The sequence below is a fragment of the Trichosurus vulpecula genome, chromosome 1 (assembly GCF_011100635.1).
Source record: "Trichosurus vulpecula isolate mTriVul1 chromosome 1, mTriVul1.pri, whole genome shotgun sequence".
In the NCBI taxonomy this organism is placed as follows: Eukaryota; Metazoa; Chordata; class Mammalia; order Diprotodontia; family Phalangeridae; genus Trichosurus; species Trichosurus vulpecula.
Window position 1 is genome coordinate 10,436,749 of NC_050573.1, and position 14,835 is coordinate 10,451,583.

General features: G+C 51.5%; 1 protein-coding gene across 4 annotated transcripts in view; it reads right to left on the minus strand.

Moving 5' to 3' along the window:
• COMT (catechol-O-methyltransferase) overlaps positions 1-14,835 on the minus strand; it is a 57,205-nt gene that overhangs the window by 8,135 nt on the left and 34,235 nt on the right. The window contains exons 1-5 of one of the 4 annotated variants that reach the window (XM_036741826.1): positions 8,159-8,247; positions 5,279-5,399; positions 4,250-4,517; positions 2,763-2,956; positions 91-222 (exon numbers count right to left, since the gene is read on the minus strand). In XM_036741826.1, the coding sequence (XP_036597721.1) occupies positions 91-222; positions 2,763-2,956; positions 4,250-4,517; positions 5,279-5,399; positions 8,159-8,232 (789 nt within the window). In that variant the 5' untranslated portion in view covers positions 8,233-8,247. Of the gene's footprint in view, positions 1-90; positions 223-2,762; positions 2,957-4,249; positions 4,518-5,278; positions 5,400-8,158; positions 8,248-14,835 lie in introns of those variants that run through there. The other 3 variants (XM_036741830.1, XM_036741827.1, XM_036741828.1) reach the window with 3 other exon arrangements.

Genomic DNA, 14,835 nt, shown 5'->3' on the forward strand with positions numbered 1-14,835 from the left:
ACACCACTCTGTGATTCAGGCATTATCTCACTGGACCTTCTCAACAACAACGAGCACATTACCAGACTGCTGGCCTTCTTTTGCACTCACCTCTAGGAGCTTGGTGTCCGGAAGGTAGCGCTCCTTCCAGTGGTCCAGGAAGACCATATCGACCGTGTTGATTTCATACTTCTTCTTCAGCTGGGGGATGATTTCCTGTGAGGGCCCGTTCAGTATAGAAATCTGAAAATACAGACGTATTGATTATTTACTGTTCCTTTGGTTCAGAGAGCAGAGGGTCCTCACTCTAGGGCTGGAAGGGAGCTTGGGGTCATCTATACCAACCCCCTGATTCTATAGAGGTAGAAACTGAGGCCCAAGATAGAGTCGTGCTCAGGGTCACAAAGATGGCCGAGAACAGGGCCAGGATGTGAGTCTGGGAGCTCCACGGCTTACTGGCCAAACGTCACAGGCCACGTTATCATTCCTTTCATGAGAAGACAGTGACTGCAGCTCCAGGGGAGAAAGGGAGCTCTGCTAGTGACAAGGCAGAACTCTGCTGAAAGGAGGAGACAAGGGCTCAGGCACTGGGGAGAACACTGGCACTGGAGCCAGAGGGTCTGGGTTCTAATCCCGACTCTATCGGAGGCACCACCTGGGTGCCTTTGGGTAGCTCTCTTCACCTTTCCCAGCCTCCCCTTTGCTGATTAGCTCCAGTTTATCCTGTTTACTGCTTGACTGGGGAGACTTTGGGGGTGGGGGTGGAGCCAAGATGGCAGAGTAGAAGAAGCACTCAACTGAGTTCTCCCAACATTTCCCTCCAAACCACTTTAAAATAATGCCTCAGATGGAACTCTGGAGTAGCAGAGCCAACAAAAAGTCAGGTGAGATAGGATCTTGCCCATGGAGATGGAGGCTGGCTTAGAGCCCAGGTGGGTGAAATGCCAGTGGTGGGCCCTGGTGGCAGTGACAGAAGCAGCAGCAGCTTTGGAAGCTCTCAAGCTAGAGATGGTAAGAAAATCTGGCAACTGGTCAGAAAGAGATTACAGGGGACCGCTGTGAGAGTCCTGGCCCATACTGAGCCACAGCTCAGGGGTGGAGAGGAGTGCTTTAGGTCAGGAGAGAGTAGGGGCCTTGAGAAGCATTGGCTCAATTGCAATCCTAAGGAACCAGGTGCCCTTTCAGGGAAAGGACCAGAGCACAGACCAGGAGACCAGTAATGACACCTCTCACATCACCTTGGTAGCACCCAAAATTTCAAAAACTCCAGAACTAGCTCAGAAAACAGCAGTTTAAAAAGTCTGAAGCTGGGGGTAGTGACCCCCGCCCTCTGCCACCTCTCCCCCACTGAGAATAGAGCATAAAGTTCAAAATAAAAAATAGGATGGAAAAATAGGCAAATAACAAAAAAAGAACCTGACCATAAAAGAAAAACAGTACTAAGGCAACAGGGAAAGCTCAAGACACAAATTCAGAAGAAGACAATGAACTCAAAATGGCTACAAATAAAGCTTCAAAGAAAAATTTGAATTAGGCACAGGTCCAACAAGAATTCTCTGAAGAGTTTAAAAAATGAATTTCAAGATTCAGTAAGAGTGGTAGAAGAAAAATTAGGTAAACAAATGAGAGTGAAGGAAGAAAATTATGAAAAGACAATTAACAGTTTGGAGAAAAGCTCAACGAAGACAGTAATTCCTTAAAAATCAGAATTGGGCAAGTAGAAGCCAGTAACTCCTGAGGCATCATGAAGCAATAAAACGAAGTTGAAAGCAAGCACATAACTTTTTGCATGTGGTCTCTTCCACTAGACTGGGAGCTCCTTGAAGGAAGAGACTATCTTTCACCAGTCTTTGTATCTCCAGTGCCTAGCACAGTGCCTGGCATATAGTCAGAGCTTAAGAAATGCTTGTTGACCGATCTTGGTCTCTCTCTTCCAGCTCTGACATTCCATGTTCTAAAGTCCCTTGTAACTCTGCAATCCTAAGAAAAAGCTGATGACACAGTGGGGAGTTATGGACCTAGACTCAGGAAGACCTGAGTTCAAATCCAGTCTCAGACACTTCCCAGCTGTGTGACCCTGGGCAAGTCACTTAACCCTTACTGCCTCAATTCCCCGTCTGTAACATGGGGACACACTGGACAAGGAAATGGCAGACCGCTTCAGTATTTTTGCCAAGAAAACCCCAACAGGGGTCACAGAGAATCAGACACGACCGAACAACAAAAGCTGTGGGTTCGTGCCTCTCCAGTAGAACACCCTAACTGTCCTGGTTCATGGATTTGCAAGGCTCCCATAAATTCGGGAAGAGAACTTCCCAAGGGGTTATCTTTCTCTGTGCCAGCCCCTGGATCCTGAGTTGCCAGGAGGGAGGCCTCTGGGCCACCCCCATACTAAGCTGCTCCTTCCATGGGACGCCTGTTCCTCCCAATCAGAGGTTCTCGTCTGTGGTTGGGTCACAGAGCCCTCTGGCAGCCTGGGAAACCTTTGGAACCCTTCTCACAAGAGTGGTTTTAACTAATTAGAGGAAATGCTAAATTTTAGTTCGAGGTTCGTGAAAATAAAGATGGAAACTTTTTTTTAATCCAAGTTCAAGGAGTCCCTGAAATCTATCCACAGACTCCATGGCTAAATACCCTCACTTTAGTCTAGCCCACCCACTTCACAGATGAGAACACTGAGACCCAAAGAGGAGAAGGTACTTGGCCAAGGATTTAAACCAGGCACTCTGGCTTCTTCTCACTCAAGGCTGCTCCCCTTCCCCTCCTGGCAGCTGAAGCCCTACCTTATCTTGCAGGCCGGCCACCTGGATCATCTGCTGGGAAATGTCCGCGAACTTCTGGTTGAACTCGATGGAGAAGAGGTGCCCACCAGGGGGCAGCAGGCGGCCCATCCTCACCGCTGAGTAGCCACAGTAAGCGCCCAGCTCCAGCACGATCTTGGGCTTGGTCTCCTCCATGATCTTGTCCATGATCCGACCTGAGAGGAAGGCAAGGCAGGGGGTGCACAGGGAGGGGTCGGCCGTGGCCTGGCAGGCATAGAGGCTGGACGTGAGGGAGAACCTGCCTGGGCTTCCTGGGGACAAGGGGGAGTGAGCTCCCCATCCTGGGAGCTCTTCAGAAAAAGCAGGAGGACCATTTGCTGGGGATGAAGGAGAGGAGGGTCCAGGCCCGGGTTACATGAGTGGGGTCCTGAGGACCCTTCCAACTCTGTGGGTGTGGGGGAAAACCAATGATTTCCCACTGCCACGCCCTTACTCATGCTGCTGCCTCTACTTGAAACACCCACACCATCCTCCTTTCACAGGCCGGATTCCTATCCATTCTTTGACACTAAAGCCAAATGGCAGCTCCTCCGTGGAGCCTCCCCAGATTCACAATGCAGCAATGACTTCCCATCTAAGCCTCGCAGAGCTTGGGGCTGTATAACTAACTGCCCGCCAAGAAGAGGGTGCATCAGGCCTCGCCAGGCCGGTAGGACTGTAAGCTCCTTGAGGGAAAGCCCCGAGGGTGTGAACTTTGTATCTCCCCAAGGGGCCCGCTGCTGTGATAGTCTGGACTTCCACACCAGAGGAGAGCTCGGGCCAGCCCCAGGGAGGGGAGAAACACCAGTCTGGAAGTAAAGTGAGAGGCCCTGGGTTCGAATCCTAACTCTCCTGCCTACAATCCTCTTGGCTCAGTCACTTCTGTTCTAGAGACCCCATACTGCTCATGGGCTCAAGCCTCACTTTCCTCACCTAGAAATGGGTACAGTAATATTGGCAGTGTTTCATAGGGCTACTGTTATGAGCAGAGGGAACTGTATCTACAAAGTGCTCCACAAACATTCCTAGGTGACGTTAATGCCAACCAGTATTCATAAGGACATTTCTCAGGCCCCTCCTGGGCCTGCCATCCCCTGTTCTCAGGCCCTTCCTCCAGCCCTGCCATCCCCTGTTCTGAGGCCCCTCCCAGCCCTGCCATCCCCTGTTCTGAGGCCCCTCCCAGCCCTGCCATCCCCTGTTCTGAGGCCCCTCCCAGCCCTGCCATCCCCTGTTCTGAGGCCCCTCCCAGCCCTGACACTCCCTGTTCTAAAGCCACAATAGGAGTTTAGTAAAAGCTTATCCTTGACCTCCCCACCAATTACATTTGATTATCTTGTCTCCCCCAAGAGAGTATACGATTTTGGAGGGCAGGGACAGTTCCAATTCTGTCTCCCCAGCTCAGGGACAGGGCCTAGCCAGGGCAGGGGGCTGCCTCATCCCTCCCACCCACACCCCAGCGCCCTTCTCACCTTTGACATCACCAACATGCATGGCCCACTCCTTCTCATAACCATACTTGTCAATGGCCTCCAACACGCTCTGGGGATTGCCCACCACTGCATTCTGCTTTACCCAGTTCAGGATTCTCTCCTCTTTGCTCATGCCTGAGATAAAGTTGAAGACAGGAAGCAGGATGCATTCATGCCAGAAAAAAACAAACAAGCCTTTGTACTTCCAGGCCAGGAACAGCAGCAGCAGCAGGGCGCCGGTGATCAGAATGGTCTGGCTCTCCAGCATCTGCAGAAGTGACAGCCAGTCTCAGCTCCTTCGAGCCCATGGGCACTGGGCAGGAGTGAGGGGAGGGGGAAGGAGGGGACACAGAGAGAGGGACGGGGAGAGGAAGAGGGAGAGGGAGTAGGAGGGAGAGGGAAAAGGAGAAAGAGGGAGGGAGAGGGAGGCAGAGGGAGAGAGGGAGAGGGAGGGAGAGAGGGAGGGAGGGAGAGGGAGGAAGAGGGGAAGAGGGATTGGGACAGGGAGAGGAGAAGACAGAGAGAGAGGGAGAGAAGGGGGAGGAGAGGGTAGGGAGAGAGACAAAGGGAGGGAAGGGGAGAGAGAGAGGGAAGGAGGGAGGAAGAGGGGAGAGGGACTGGGAGAGGAAGAGGGGGAGGGTGGGAGAGAGAGAGAGAGAGACAGACAGAGACAGAGACATTGTGAGAGACAGGCTGGCCAGCAGCTGTTTAGGGGAAAGTGAAGAAGGCTGGGAGTAGAACAGGGACCATTAGCCCTGGTGGGGCCAGGGCTAGGCACAACCTGTCAGGAGTAGTCTAGGGTTGGGGGATCAGGGTCCAGACCAGAGATTCCCTCACTGTGCCGACCTCCCAATATGGAAGCTCCCTTCACCAGTGCAGATCCCCAACTCGCTCTTCTAGCCCAGTTTGAGAGCTATTACAATAGCCAGGTGAGAGGAGATAGGGTCTGAGCCAGGATGGAGGCTGGGGGAGGGCATGGAGGGGAGGGGAGGGCTGGATGAGAGGAGATGCTGTTGAAGCAAAACTCACAGGGCTCAGTGAGTGCCTGGATTTGGAAGCAGATGGAAGAGAAGCCAGAGGTTCAGAGGTGGTGGCCACAGTCCTGGCCTGGGTCTGGGATGCAGAGTGGGGTGGGAACAGAGCACTGGTCCTGGAGGCAGGAAGACCTGGGTTTGAAACTTGTCTCAGACACTGCCTGTATTGCTTCACCTCTCTGTGCCTCAGGCTCCTCACCTGTAAAATGAGGGGCTGGGTTTCCTTCTCTAAGGTTCCTCCCAGCTCCAGTCTCTGATCCACCTGGAAGGGCAGGTTTGCCGTGGAATTGCAACCAGCTCCTAAAAGGCCTTAGCCTCACCCTGCTGGGCCTGGGGGCAGAGCTTCCAGAGGCTCCCGGTCAGGACACTTCCCTGCCTGCCCGGGCATAGAACCCGGCCCTTACTGAAGCCTCCAAGACGCCTGAGTTTCCATCAAAGCCCCTTTCATTCAATAGGCGTCAAGCCAAGTCAAGAAGCAGTTATTAAGCACCTACTGTGTGCCAGGCACTGAGCTAAGCGCTGGTGGGGAGAGACAAAGGCAACAGAGTCTGTGCCCTCAAGGGGCTCCCAGACTCCTAATGGGGGAGGGGGAGACACAAAGAGTGGAGTCCAAACAAGCTCTAGACAGGATGAACCGGACAGGATGAAGTGGACAGAATAACCAGAGGGAAGGTCCTAAGATTAAGGAGGATCCAGAAAGACTCCAGAGAAAGTGGGACGTGGGCCGAGGTTGGAAAGACGTCCAGGATTCTGGGAGACGGAGCTGAGAAGAGAGAGAGAGAGTCCCAGGACAATCCATCAATCAACATTTATTAAGCACCTACTGTGTGCCAGGCACTGGGCTAAGAGCTGGGGACACAAAAAGGGGTAACAGACAGTCCCTGCCCTCAAGGAGCCCACAGTCTAATGGAAGACACATGCAAACAAATCTCTGGGAAGCAAGCGCAGACAGGATGAACAGAGGGGCTGGGAAAGCTTCCTGTAGGAGGAGGCCAGGGAGGCCAGTGGTCAGAGAACGCTCCAGGCTCGGGGGACAGCCAAGCCCCAGGCTGGGAAGGCTTCCTGTAGAAGGAGGCCAGGGAGGTCAGCAGTCACAGAGGAGGACAGCCAGGGGAAGTCCTGGGCCAAGAGACGGAGGGGCTTGTGTGAGGAGCAGGGAGGCTAAAGCACTGGGCAGGAGAGGAAGGCAAAGTCTGGGGGTCAGGGGCATGTTTTAGGAAGAGCTGTAAAAGTCAAACAGGATTTTATATTGGATCCTGGAGGCCTCTCCTGGTCCATCCCCATTTCCTTGTGCTTACTGAACACCCGTGTCTATGTGTGTATGTGTGTCCGCAGATGCACATATACTTATAAGTGTTGGTATTGTCTCTCCCTCCATACAGTGTGAGCACCCTGAGGGCAGGGCCTGTGTGCCAGAGACAGAGCCTAGCACACAGAAGGCGCCTCATCTGTGTTTGTTGATCGATTGACTGGCTGATTCTTTGAATTCCTGGTCAGAACAGTTCTGACTGGGGAGACAGGCCATCCTGGCAAGCTTGAGGGAGAAGGAGAGAAGGGCTCAGACCAAACTGGAACCTGAGCGGGGTCGGGGTCGGGGCAGCAGGCAGAAATGAAGCCCAGAAAGCCCAGGGATGCTGGGGGTGGGGCAGAGCAGGACGAACAGCCAAGGTTAATGCAGGGGCTGCAGAGGCCCCTTGGCAGGTGCAGAGAACAGTGGGGATAAACTAAGACTGACATCAGTCTGACTGTCCATAACGCGCTTCATGCTTCCTGTGCGAGACAGCGGGAGATCTGGAATCTAAGGACTTGGGTTCAAATTCTGATCTTGCATCTTACTACATATGTGACCTCTGGGCCTCAGATTCCTCAACTGCAAAATAAATGTGTTAGACTAGAAGGGGCCCCTTTCGGCTCTAAATCTATGAAGCTACATGAATTATTTCATTTCTTCTTTTGTTGGGTAAGAACCATAGGTAATATTATCCCTATGGAGGGGCAGGGATTTCCAGAAATCACCAATGTAAAAATGAAATGCACCAAGAGACACCAAGCCCAATGACTCAGACCTAACAAACTAGAGAAGATGACAAAAGATGGGAAGGATTAATGTTGGAGTGGCTGTGGAAAGAGACGCGCGTGCATCATTCGTGGAGCTGCGACCTGGCCAAACATTCTGGAAAGTGCTTTGGAATTAGGCAAAGAAAGTAAATGAAAAGTTCATGCCTTCTGCCCCAGACATCCCAGTGCAGGCAGGTGTCAGAGCCAGGCCATGTGACTCCGAACCTGGCCTGGTTCGGCAGGAAGAATGCGGGATGGCAACCTCAGAGCCATCCTTGGTCATCCCTCACCCTCTTAACCAAGCCGAGGGCAAGTCCTGTCGATTCAGACTCCACAACATCCCTCCCACAGTCCCCTTCTCTGCTGTTGTGCCCACCAGCCTCCTAGACCATTACGATGGGCTAATAATTGCCATCCTGCCCCTGCTTTTAATCTCTCTCCTCAATCCATCTTCCACAGCACCACCTGGTTGCTTAGATGCTCTTAAGCGCGGCAGTCAGGCAAGTAGCTAGAGAGCTGGCCTTGGATTCCTGGGTCCAAATTCCATCTCTGCCACAGAGGGCTGGGGGACCCTGCAACCCCTCAGTGTCCCAGGTCACTCTATAAGCTGCTGAGCAGGTGCTGACCTTCTACATTGGTAGAGGGAGTTTCCACGCTGGAAGTTCCCTATATCAATGAAGTCCCAGGTCTGGTTCCTCTCCACACAGAAGAGGTGAAGAGCGAAGGCCTCTTTCTGACCCTCTGTATCATCTGACCAAGCCCCCCATTTACCAGTAAACCGATGGAGAAGGAGACAAGTAATTAAGGCCTCCATTACCTGGTAATCAGCCTCTCCTTCCTGCTTCCCGTTGCCCCAGAGACACAGAAGGGTGGGATAAGTGTCTTTGCCATTCTGAGCTGAGGTGGCCACTGCTTTCTGGAGGATCGTGGGCTTGTTGACTTATCTGCCACCAGCAAAGCCCCCTCACCTTGAGACCCTGCCCTCTCATCACATGCCTAGGCCGGCCTGCCACTTCAAGGCTGGAATCCTTCTCTGTCTCCTAAAGAATCCTCAGTTGCTATGGAAATGCCGCCCTCTGGTCAGGTGGGCGGATGCTTTCTGACCCGCTTATCTTACTTGCAAAATAAATGTAGCTTCTGTGGGAGTGGCTCCTTTTTGTGCCAAGCAGCCACATCTATCTGGGCAGCATTTCCTCCCTAAAGAAGTCCATCCCAAACCCACTCCAAATCCCAAGATGTAAGGTCACTGGCTCAAAAGCACAAATAACAAAGCACCTGCTAAGTGCCCACTACGGAAGGAAGCAGTGTGGCGGCTGCAGAGGACATCTTTGCAGTCAGGGAGACGGGTTCCAATCTGACCTCAGATGCCCACCCATGGCACTTCACTCTGGCCCTCAGTGAGGCCCCTTCTAGCTCTAAAGCTATGGCACTGTGTGCCAGGCCCAGGGAACACAAACACTGACTGTCCCCTGCCCTTGAGAGGGCCCACTCTAGCCACACTGACTTCCTGGGCATACACGTGACAAAGAATCCAGAATTCAAATGAATCCGACAAACGTTTACTCTGTCACTGCCAAGGCCAAGGCCCTCCAAGGCTCTGGGGCCCCTTTCCAGCTCCCCAGGCCAGGTCCCGGGTACAAGTCTTATCAGTGCCTTTGATAAAGGGCGACGTGGCCCGCTTGCCAGGTCTGCAGCTGGCAGAGGCAGGGCTGCGAGGGACAGATGATACACCAAGCCAAGCTGCCAAGCATTTATTAGGCTCCGATGGGTGCCTATGTACCAGGCCCTGGGCTAGGGCCTGCTGGGGAGTTTGTAATGGGAGATGTACCTTATCCTGGTCAGGCCGAAGCTGGAGCTCCGGGAAGGGTGTCATAGGAAGGACACTGAAAAGCTGGGGTGCTAGCTAGGAAGGTGAAAGCATTCCAGAATGTCCCATGAACGGATCATATGTAGGAGCCGGGAACGTTCAGTCGGAAGGAGAGAAAACTCGGGAATGACACACTAGCTACCGCCAGGGCCCGCCGGGCTGCTACGGGGAGGAAGGAGTGGCTTTGTCAGCCTTCCAGGTCCCAGAGAGGAGAGAGCAATGGGGGATGCAACAGAGGCAATTTTAGGGGCCTGACAGCTTAGGCTGCCCCCAGTCCAATGGGCTGCCTTGGGCCCCCCAAGCCAAGGCTCGGGGACCCCTCAAAGAGCAGGTAGGGGAAGGGCTTCCCAAGTGGTATGGGCCTCATGCCCTGTCTAACTGCCATGGTTCCTTTCCATAAAGCCATGCTGGATAGACAACACACACACACACACACACACACACACACACACACACACAAATACACACATACAAATACACACACACACATACATACAAATATACACATGCAAATACACGCACTAAACAGAAAGCCATACCAGCGCTGGAAAACCATGGGCTAAATTGAGATGGACAACATGCCAACGTGCCTGGTACAAGGTGAACACCAAGGGAAGGTGGGAAGGGGAGCATTGCTCTTTCTAGGCATTTTCTCTCATTCTTTTTCAAAAAGCCAAGGTGCACTTTCTTAACTAGTCTTATCTTGTCAATAGTCATTATATTTATATCCCTAGCACTGGCACAGAGCTTGGCACACAGTAGGTGCCCAATAAATGCTAGCTGACTGACTTCTTCCCATGTCTTCAATGGCAACTTTACAACATGGAACACTAACCAATGACTGACCCACTGTGTCATCAGGGCGTGCCCTCCTGGAGTCCCACCCCTGTCGTGGACCACGCGTGTGGCTGTGTGTGAGTCACTCTGGTACACAGTGAGCTCTCTCTGAACTTCAGCCTTTCCATCTGTAAGGCCAGAAAGGTGCCCACCCTTATTTCCTCACAGAGTCGGGTTCAAACTTTGACCTGCCATAGGAGCGGAAGTCATTACCATTAGCCAGAAGGTTGATCACCAGATTGTGAGCTCTTGGGGACACAGCAGCTCATGAGAGAGCCCAGCACAGCCCCCGGAATGTTGAGTATCGGAATGTCACTGTGCCAACAGGAGAGTGACAACCAGGCCCTATAGGGCGCTGGAGAACATGCCATATGAGCCAGAGGTTAAAGGGTTGGGGATGGGGGGCCAGGGGCGAGGGTTTGGAAAGAGAGGATTCCGGGCACAACTGATGTCAAAGGTCCTCTTTGAAAATGAAGGACGAAGTTATACATGGTAGTTATATGAGATTCCATGCCGTCTTGGGGAGGGAGGGGGAGGGAGGGGAGAAAATCTGGATCTCAAAATTATGTAGAACCGTGTGTTGTAAACTAAAAATAAAAAAAAAATTATAAAAAAAAAAAAAGAAAATGAAGGATGAACACCACCACCAATATATGTCTTTAAATATTTGATGGGCTGCTACGTGGAAGGAGCAGTGACTCTAGATGTCAAGCCGTCTGTTGGCCTGGAAGCCTCCACGTCATTCCCCATCCACCGGTCCCTGTTGCCAGGGGAAACCAGAGCTGGGGCTCAGAGGCAATCATTCAACAAACACTTATTACTGTGGACCACACACTGTAAGCATCATAATAAACAGCATCATCATTCACTGAAGCCGCTCTCCCCCAAGTTATTAATGATACACCAAATGAATACAAAATAGTAGAAAGAAGGGGTGCCCACAGGGGGGAACAAGGCACCAGACAGGACTGGATGTTCAAACTGAGCTTAGGAAAAAAAAATAAGCATTCCATGAGTTGGTGGTTGGGAGGGTCTGGGGGCTGGCCTGTACAAAAGGATGGAGATGGGGAATGGAAGGCCATTCAGCCTCACCGAGTCTTGGTTTTCTCTGTAAAACAGGGACCTATATAGTGCCTACCTCATGGGGTTCCTATGAGGGTCTCATGAGATTAATGAACACTAAATGCTTTGCAAACTTTAAAGTGCTAAATGAATGCCTACTAAGGAAGAGGGGACAGAAGGGAGGGAAGGAAGGCAGGAAGAAGGGAGGAAGGGAGGAAGGGAAGGAGGGAGGGAAGGGAGGGAGGGAAGAAGGAAAGAAAGAAGGAAGGAAGGAAGGAAGGAAGGAAGGAAGGAAGGAAGGAAGGAGAGAAACGAGGAAGGAGGAAGGGAGAGAGGGAAGAGAAAGTCTAGTTCTGGCATGAAAGGGCTGCAATCAGCAGTGGTGGAGGGAATACTCTGACTGGTTCAATCACAGATCCTTGAGGTCGCTGGTAGGTACCAGAAAGAAGGCTAGCTTAGAAGCCAGTCCTGCGGCTCTGAGATCTGCCACTTGGGTCCCAGCCCATGGGTACTCACACTCTTTGGCTGGCTCAGTTTCCCCATCTCTGAGGTCCCTTCCAGCTCTGGGGGACAGGGACTGTCTTGTGTTTGTGTGTTCTAGGAACCACAATCGTTTTGCACCATCTTGCTGGGCTAACAGTGTAGCAGGGCCCCCCTCCCTCCGCACCCCCCCACCCCCACCCCCTGCCATTAGAAAGTCTCCAGTCCCACACAAGGCCACAGCAAAGCGAGTAGTCCCGTCAACTGTCATAACTTGTAAGCACCCTTGCTGTCCTTGGTTAAGAGATGCTGCAGTTCTGACCTGGTAAGAGAGTCCCATCCCTTTCCCCAGTCTCCCTCCCAGAACCTTGTTCCTATGACCAGGTGGCCTCTCCCAACACGCCCCCTCCCTAGCCAGCGGCCCCTCCCCCATCTCTCCTTTCAGCCTGGCCTCCGGTCCTGCACCCCAGTTGATGCTCCGCCTTTCCCGGGAGGTCCGGCATCAGTGGAGCTCGGGTCCTGTAATTACATTAGAAATCTGTCTTCTGCCAGGAACAATGTTTATTAATTAAGATCATTTTAGCCTAAGTTTTTTTTTCTGCTAAGAGAAAGAAGTCTGAGATGGCAAAGCCTTTCCAGGTTTCAGTTGGCAGCTTATGGCAAGCTAGACAAGATGCCACCATCCAGCTTGAACAAAGGATTCACACCTTAACTAGGCCGGGGTTCGGAGAACAGCTGGGTTCATCCAACACAGCCATAGATACACCCCTGTTGAATCATTTTCCTAAAAACCCTTGGGGTCACCTGGGACCACTCCCACCAAGGGGTTCTCTTTTCCAGGTGGTCAGAGGTGATGGAATTTTCATCTACTGAAGTAATTCAAACTCTCAATGAACTTTCTCTTCCTCTGATCATCAACCTAATCCAGCCAAGGTTTGGGGGAAGAGGGCCCCTGAGTGCTCTTCAGTGGCTCAACCCAGGCCCCGTCCCCGATCCAGCAAGAGGCAAAACAAAGGCCTCCCAGAACCTTCTTCCCAGAGTCCAGGCTCTGACACTCCCCATCTGGATCACCACTGACAGGCTGCCAACACTTCTGGAGCCTCATCTGTCAATCAAAATGCATGTTTGGCCAACCTACCTCCCTACCTGCTTACTTATCTCTCCCCCTCCCGACTTACCTGCCTACCAATCAGCCTCCTTATCTCCCTACGCCTTACCTGCCTTCCAATTTACCTATCTACTTACTGAGGAAATAAAAATAATCCCGTATCATTTACTAATTCACTCTATTATCGCTACTGATTAGAGAAATGCAAATTAAAACAACTCTGAGGTACCACCTCCCACCAATCAGATTGGTTAATATGACAAAAAAGGAAAATGATAATGTTGGAGGGGACTTGGGAAAACTGGAACACTAATGCATTGTTGGTAGAGTTGTGAACTGATGCAACCATTCTGGAGAACAATTTGGAACTATGCCCAAAGGGCTATAAAACTGTGCATACCCTGTGACCCAGCAATGCCACTACTAGGTCTGTATCCCAAAGAGATTTTTTTTAAAAAGGGAAAAACACGACTGTTGTTAAGCCCCAACCAGCTTAACCTGGTGCCATGTCTCTGTTCTGGTCCAAGGGATTCAGCCAGAGGGCTGTACCTGAGGACCTAGTTGAGGCTGCAGGTTCCCCACTCCTGTTCTGGAGGTTCACAAGACAAGGGGAAAGTTCCTACGGTAGCAGAGTTGCTATTTGTCCTCATCCTCATATAGAACCAATGACATCACAGGTGATGTCTTGACTTGTTCCTAAACTCGGTTTAAGTGAGGCAGAATTGCAGTTATCAGCCTTGTTCTCTCTTCCTGAGTCATTGAGTCAAGTGGCAAGACAAAAGTCAGGATGACTGCTGATGGACCAAGATGCAGTGGATGACCCTGGGGTCTTTGGTGTCTGACCAAGCTCTAAGGGCTCCACAGTGCCTGCTCCAGCCGCCTTCACGGCAGTTGGAACAACTGTTCTCATCCACCCACTTCACAGGGGAAATCTTCAGTGCTTGGGGAAGACCCCCACTAGCTCACTGATGGGCTGCTGGCCTGTCGGTTACCTTCAACCTGAGACGGTTTACCAGGGTGTGGCTGCTGTGCCTGCTACAACTTCATGGAGCCACAGGTGAGTGCTGAATGCCAGGTGGACCCCAAAGGTGGGTGAGCAGCCCTGAAAAGGCTCAGCAGCCCTCGCGCCACAGATGCTAGTTCTCCCGAACACCCATACACCACACTCTGGGCGGAGTACCACTGGATGAGTGTGTGGGGTGGCTAAAGGGCTACCCTCCCCTTTGGAGATCAAGTGACGGGCTAACTCTAGTCAGGAAGTGCTACAAAGCACAGTGGACTCCAAACCTCCAGAAGACTGACGGGTACCACAAGGTTAGAGCCTTTGCTACAAACTTAAGACGTGACTTTAACACAGCTAAGTCAATTTAGGTGAAGCTTTGTTCTGTAAGCCAACCTGACAATTTTCCATTCTAGCTGAGTGTAAATGAAGCTCACTCTTCACACTCCGGAGGCTGGCAAGATTCCCGCCTCAGTCTATTTCTCTGGCTCAAGGATTAGAGTATCTTAACCCTTATCACCAGCAGAGCCCAGATAGCAAAGGCTCAAGAAACTTCTCCGATAAAACAACCTAAGGGATCTTTGCAACTCTCACAAGAATCCTACTGAATTTGAATATACCTAATGAAATACGAAGCAGTTCTTAGACAACACGTATAACCCAACAGTGTCTGAATGACAAGAGAGGAGATTTTTCCAACAGTGTTGCTGTCAGAACGTATAAGCCCGCACTGAAAACACGGAAACAAACTTAGCTGCTGACTTACGGGTGACGTCCATCTAGGTAAGGGCATTTCCAAATGACCGTACACAGAAAATCATTCAGTCTATGACAAGTGGCTTTTACACTTGTGATCCTTCTGATTTGGAAAGGTACGTGTTTCATCAAAGGTACTACCAGCAAAAAGGGACATATACAAGGGGTGACTGTGCTTGTCCCTTAAATAAGTTCTGATTAGCTACCATAATAAGCAGCTAGGTGAGGCAGTGGATAGAGCACCAGGTTTGGAGTCAGGAAGACTCATCTATCTTAGTTGAAATCCAGCCTCAGACACTTACTAGCTGTATGACCCTGGGCAAGTCATCTCACCCTGTTTGCCTCAGTTTCTGCATCTGTAAAATGAGCTGGAGAAGGACATGA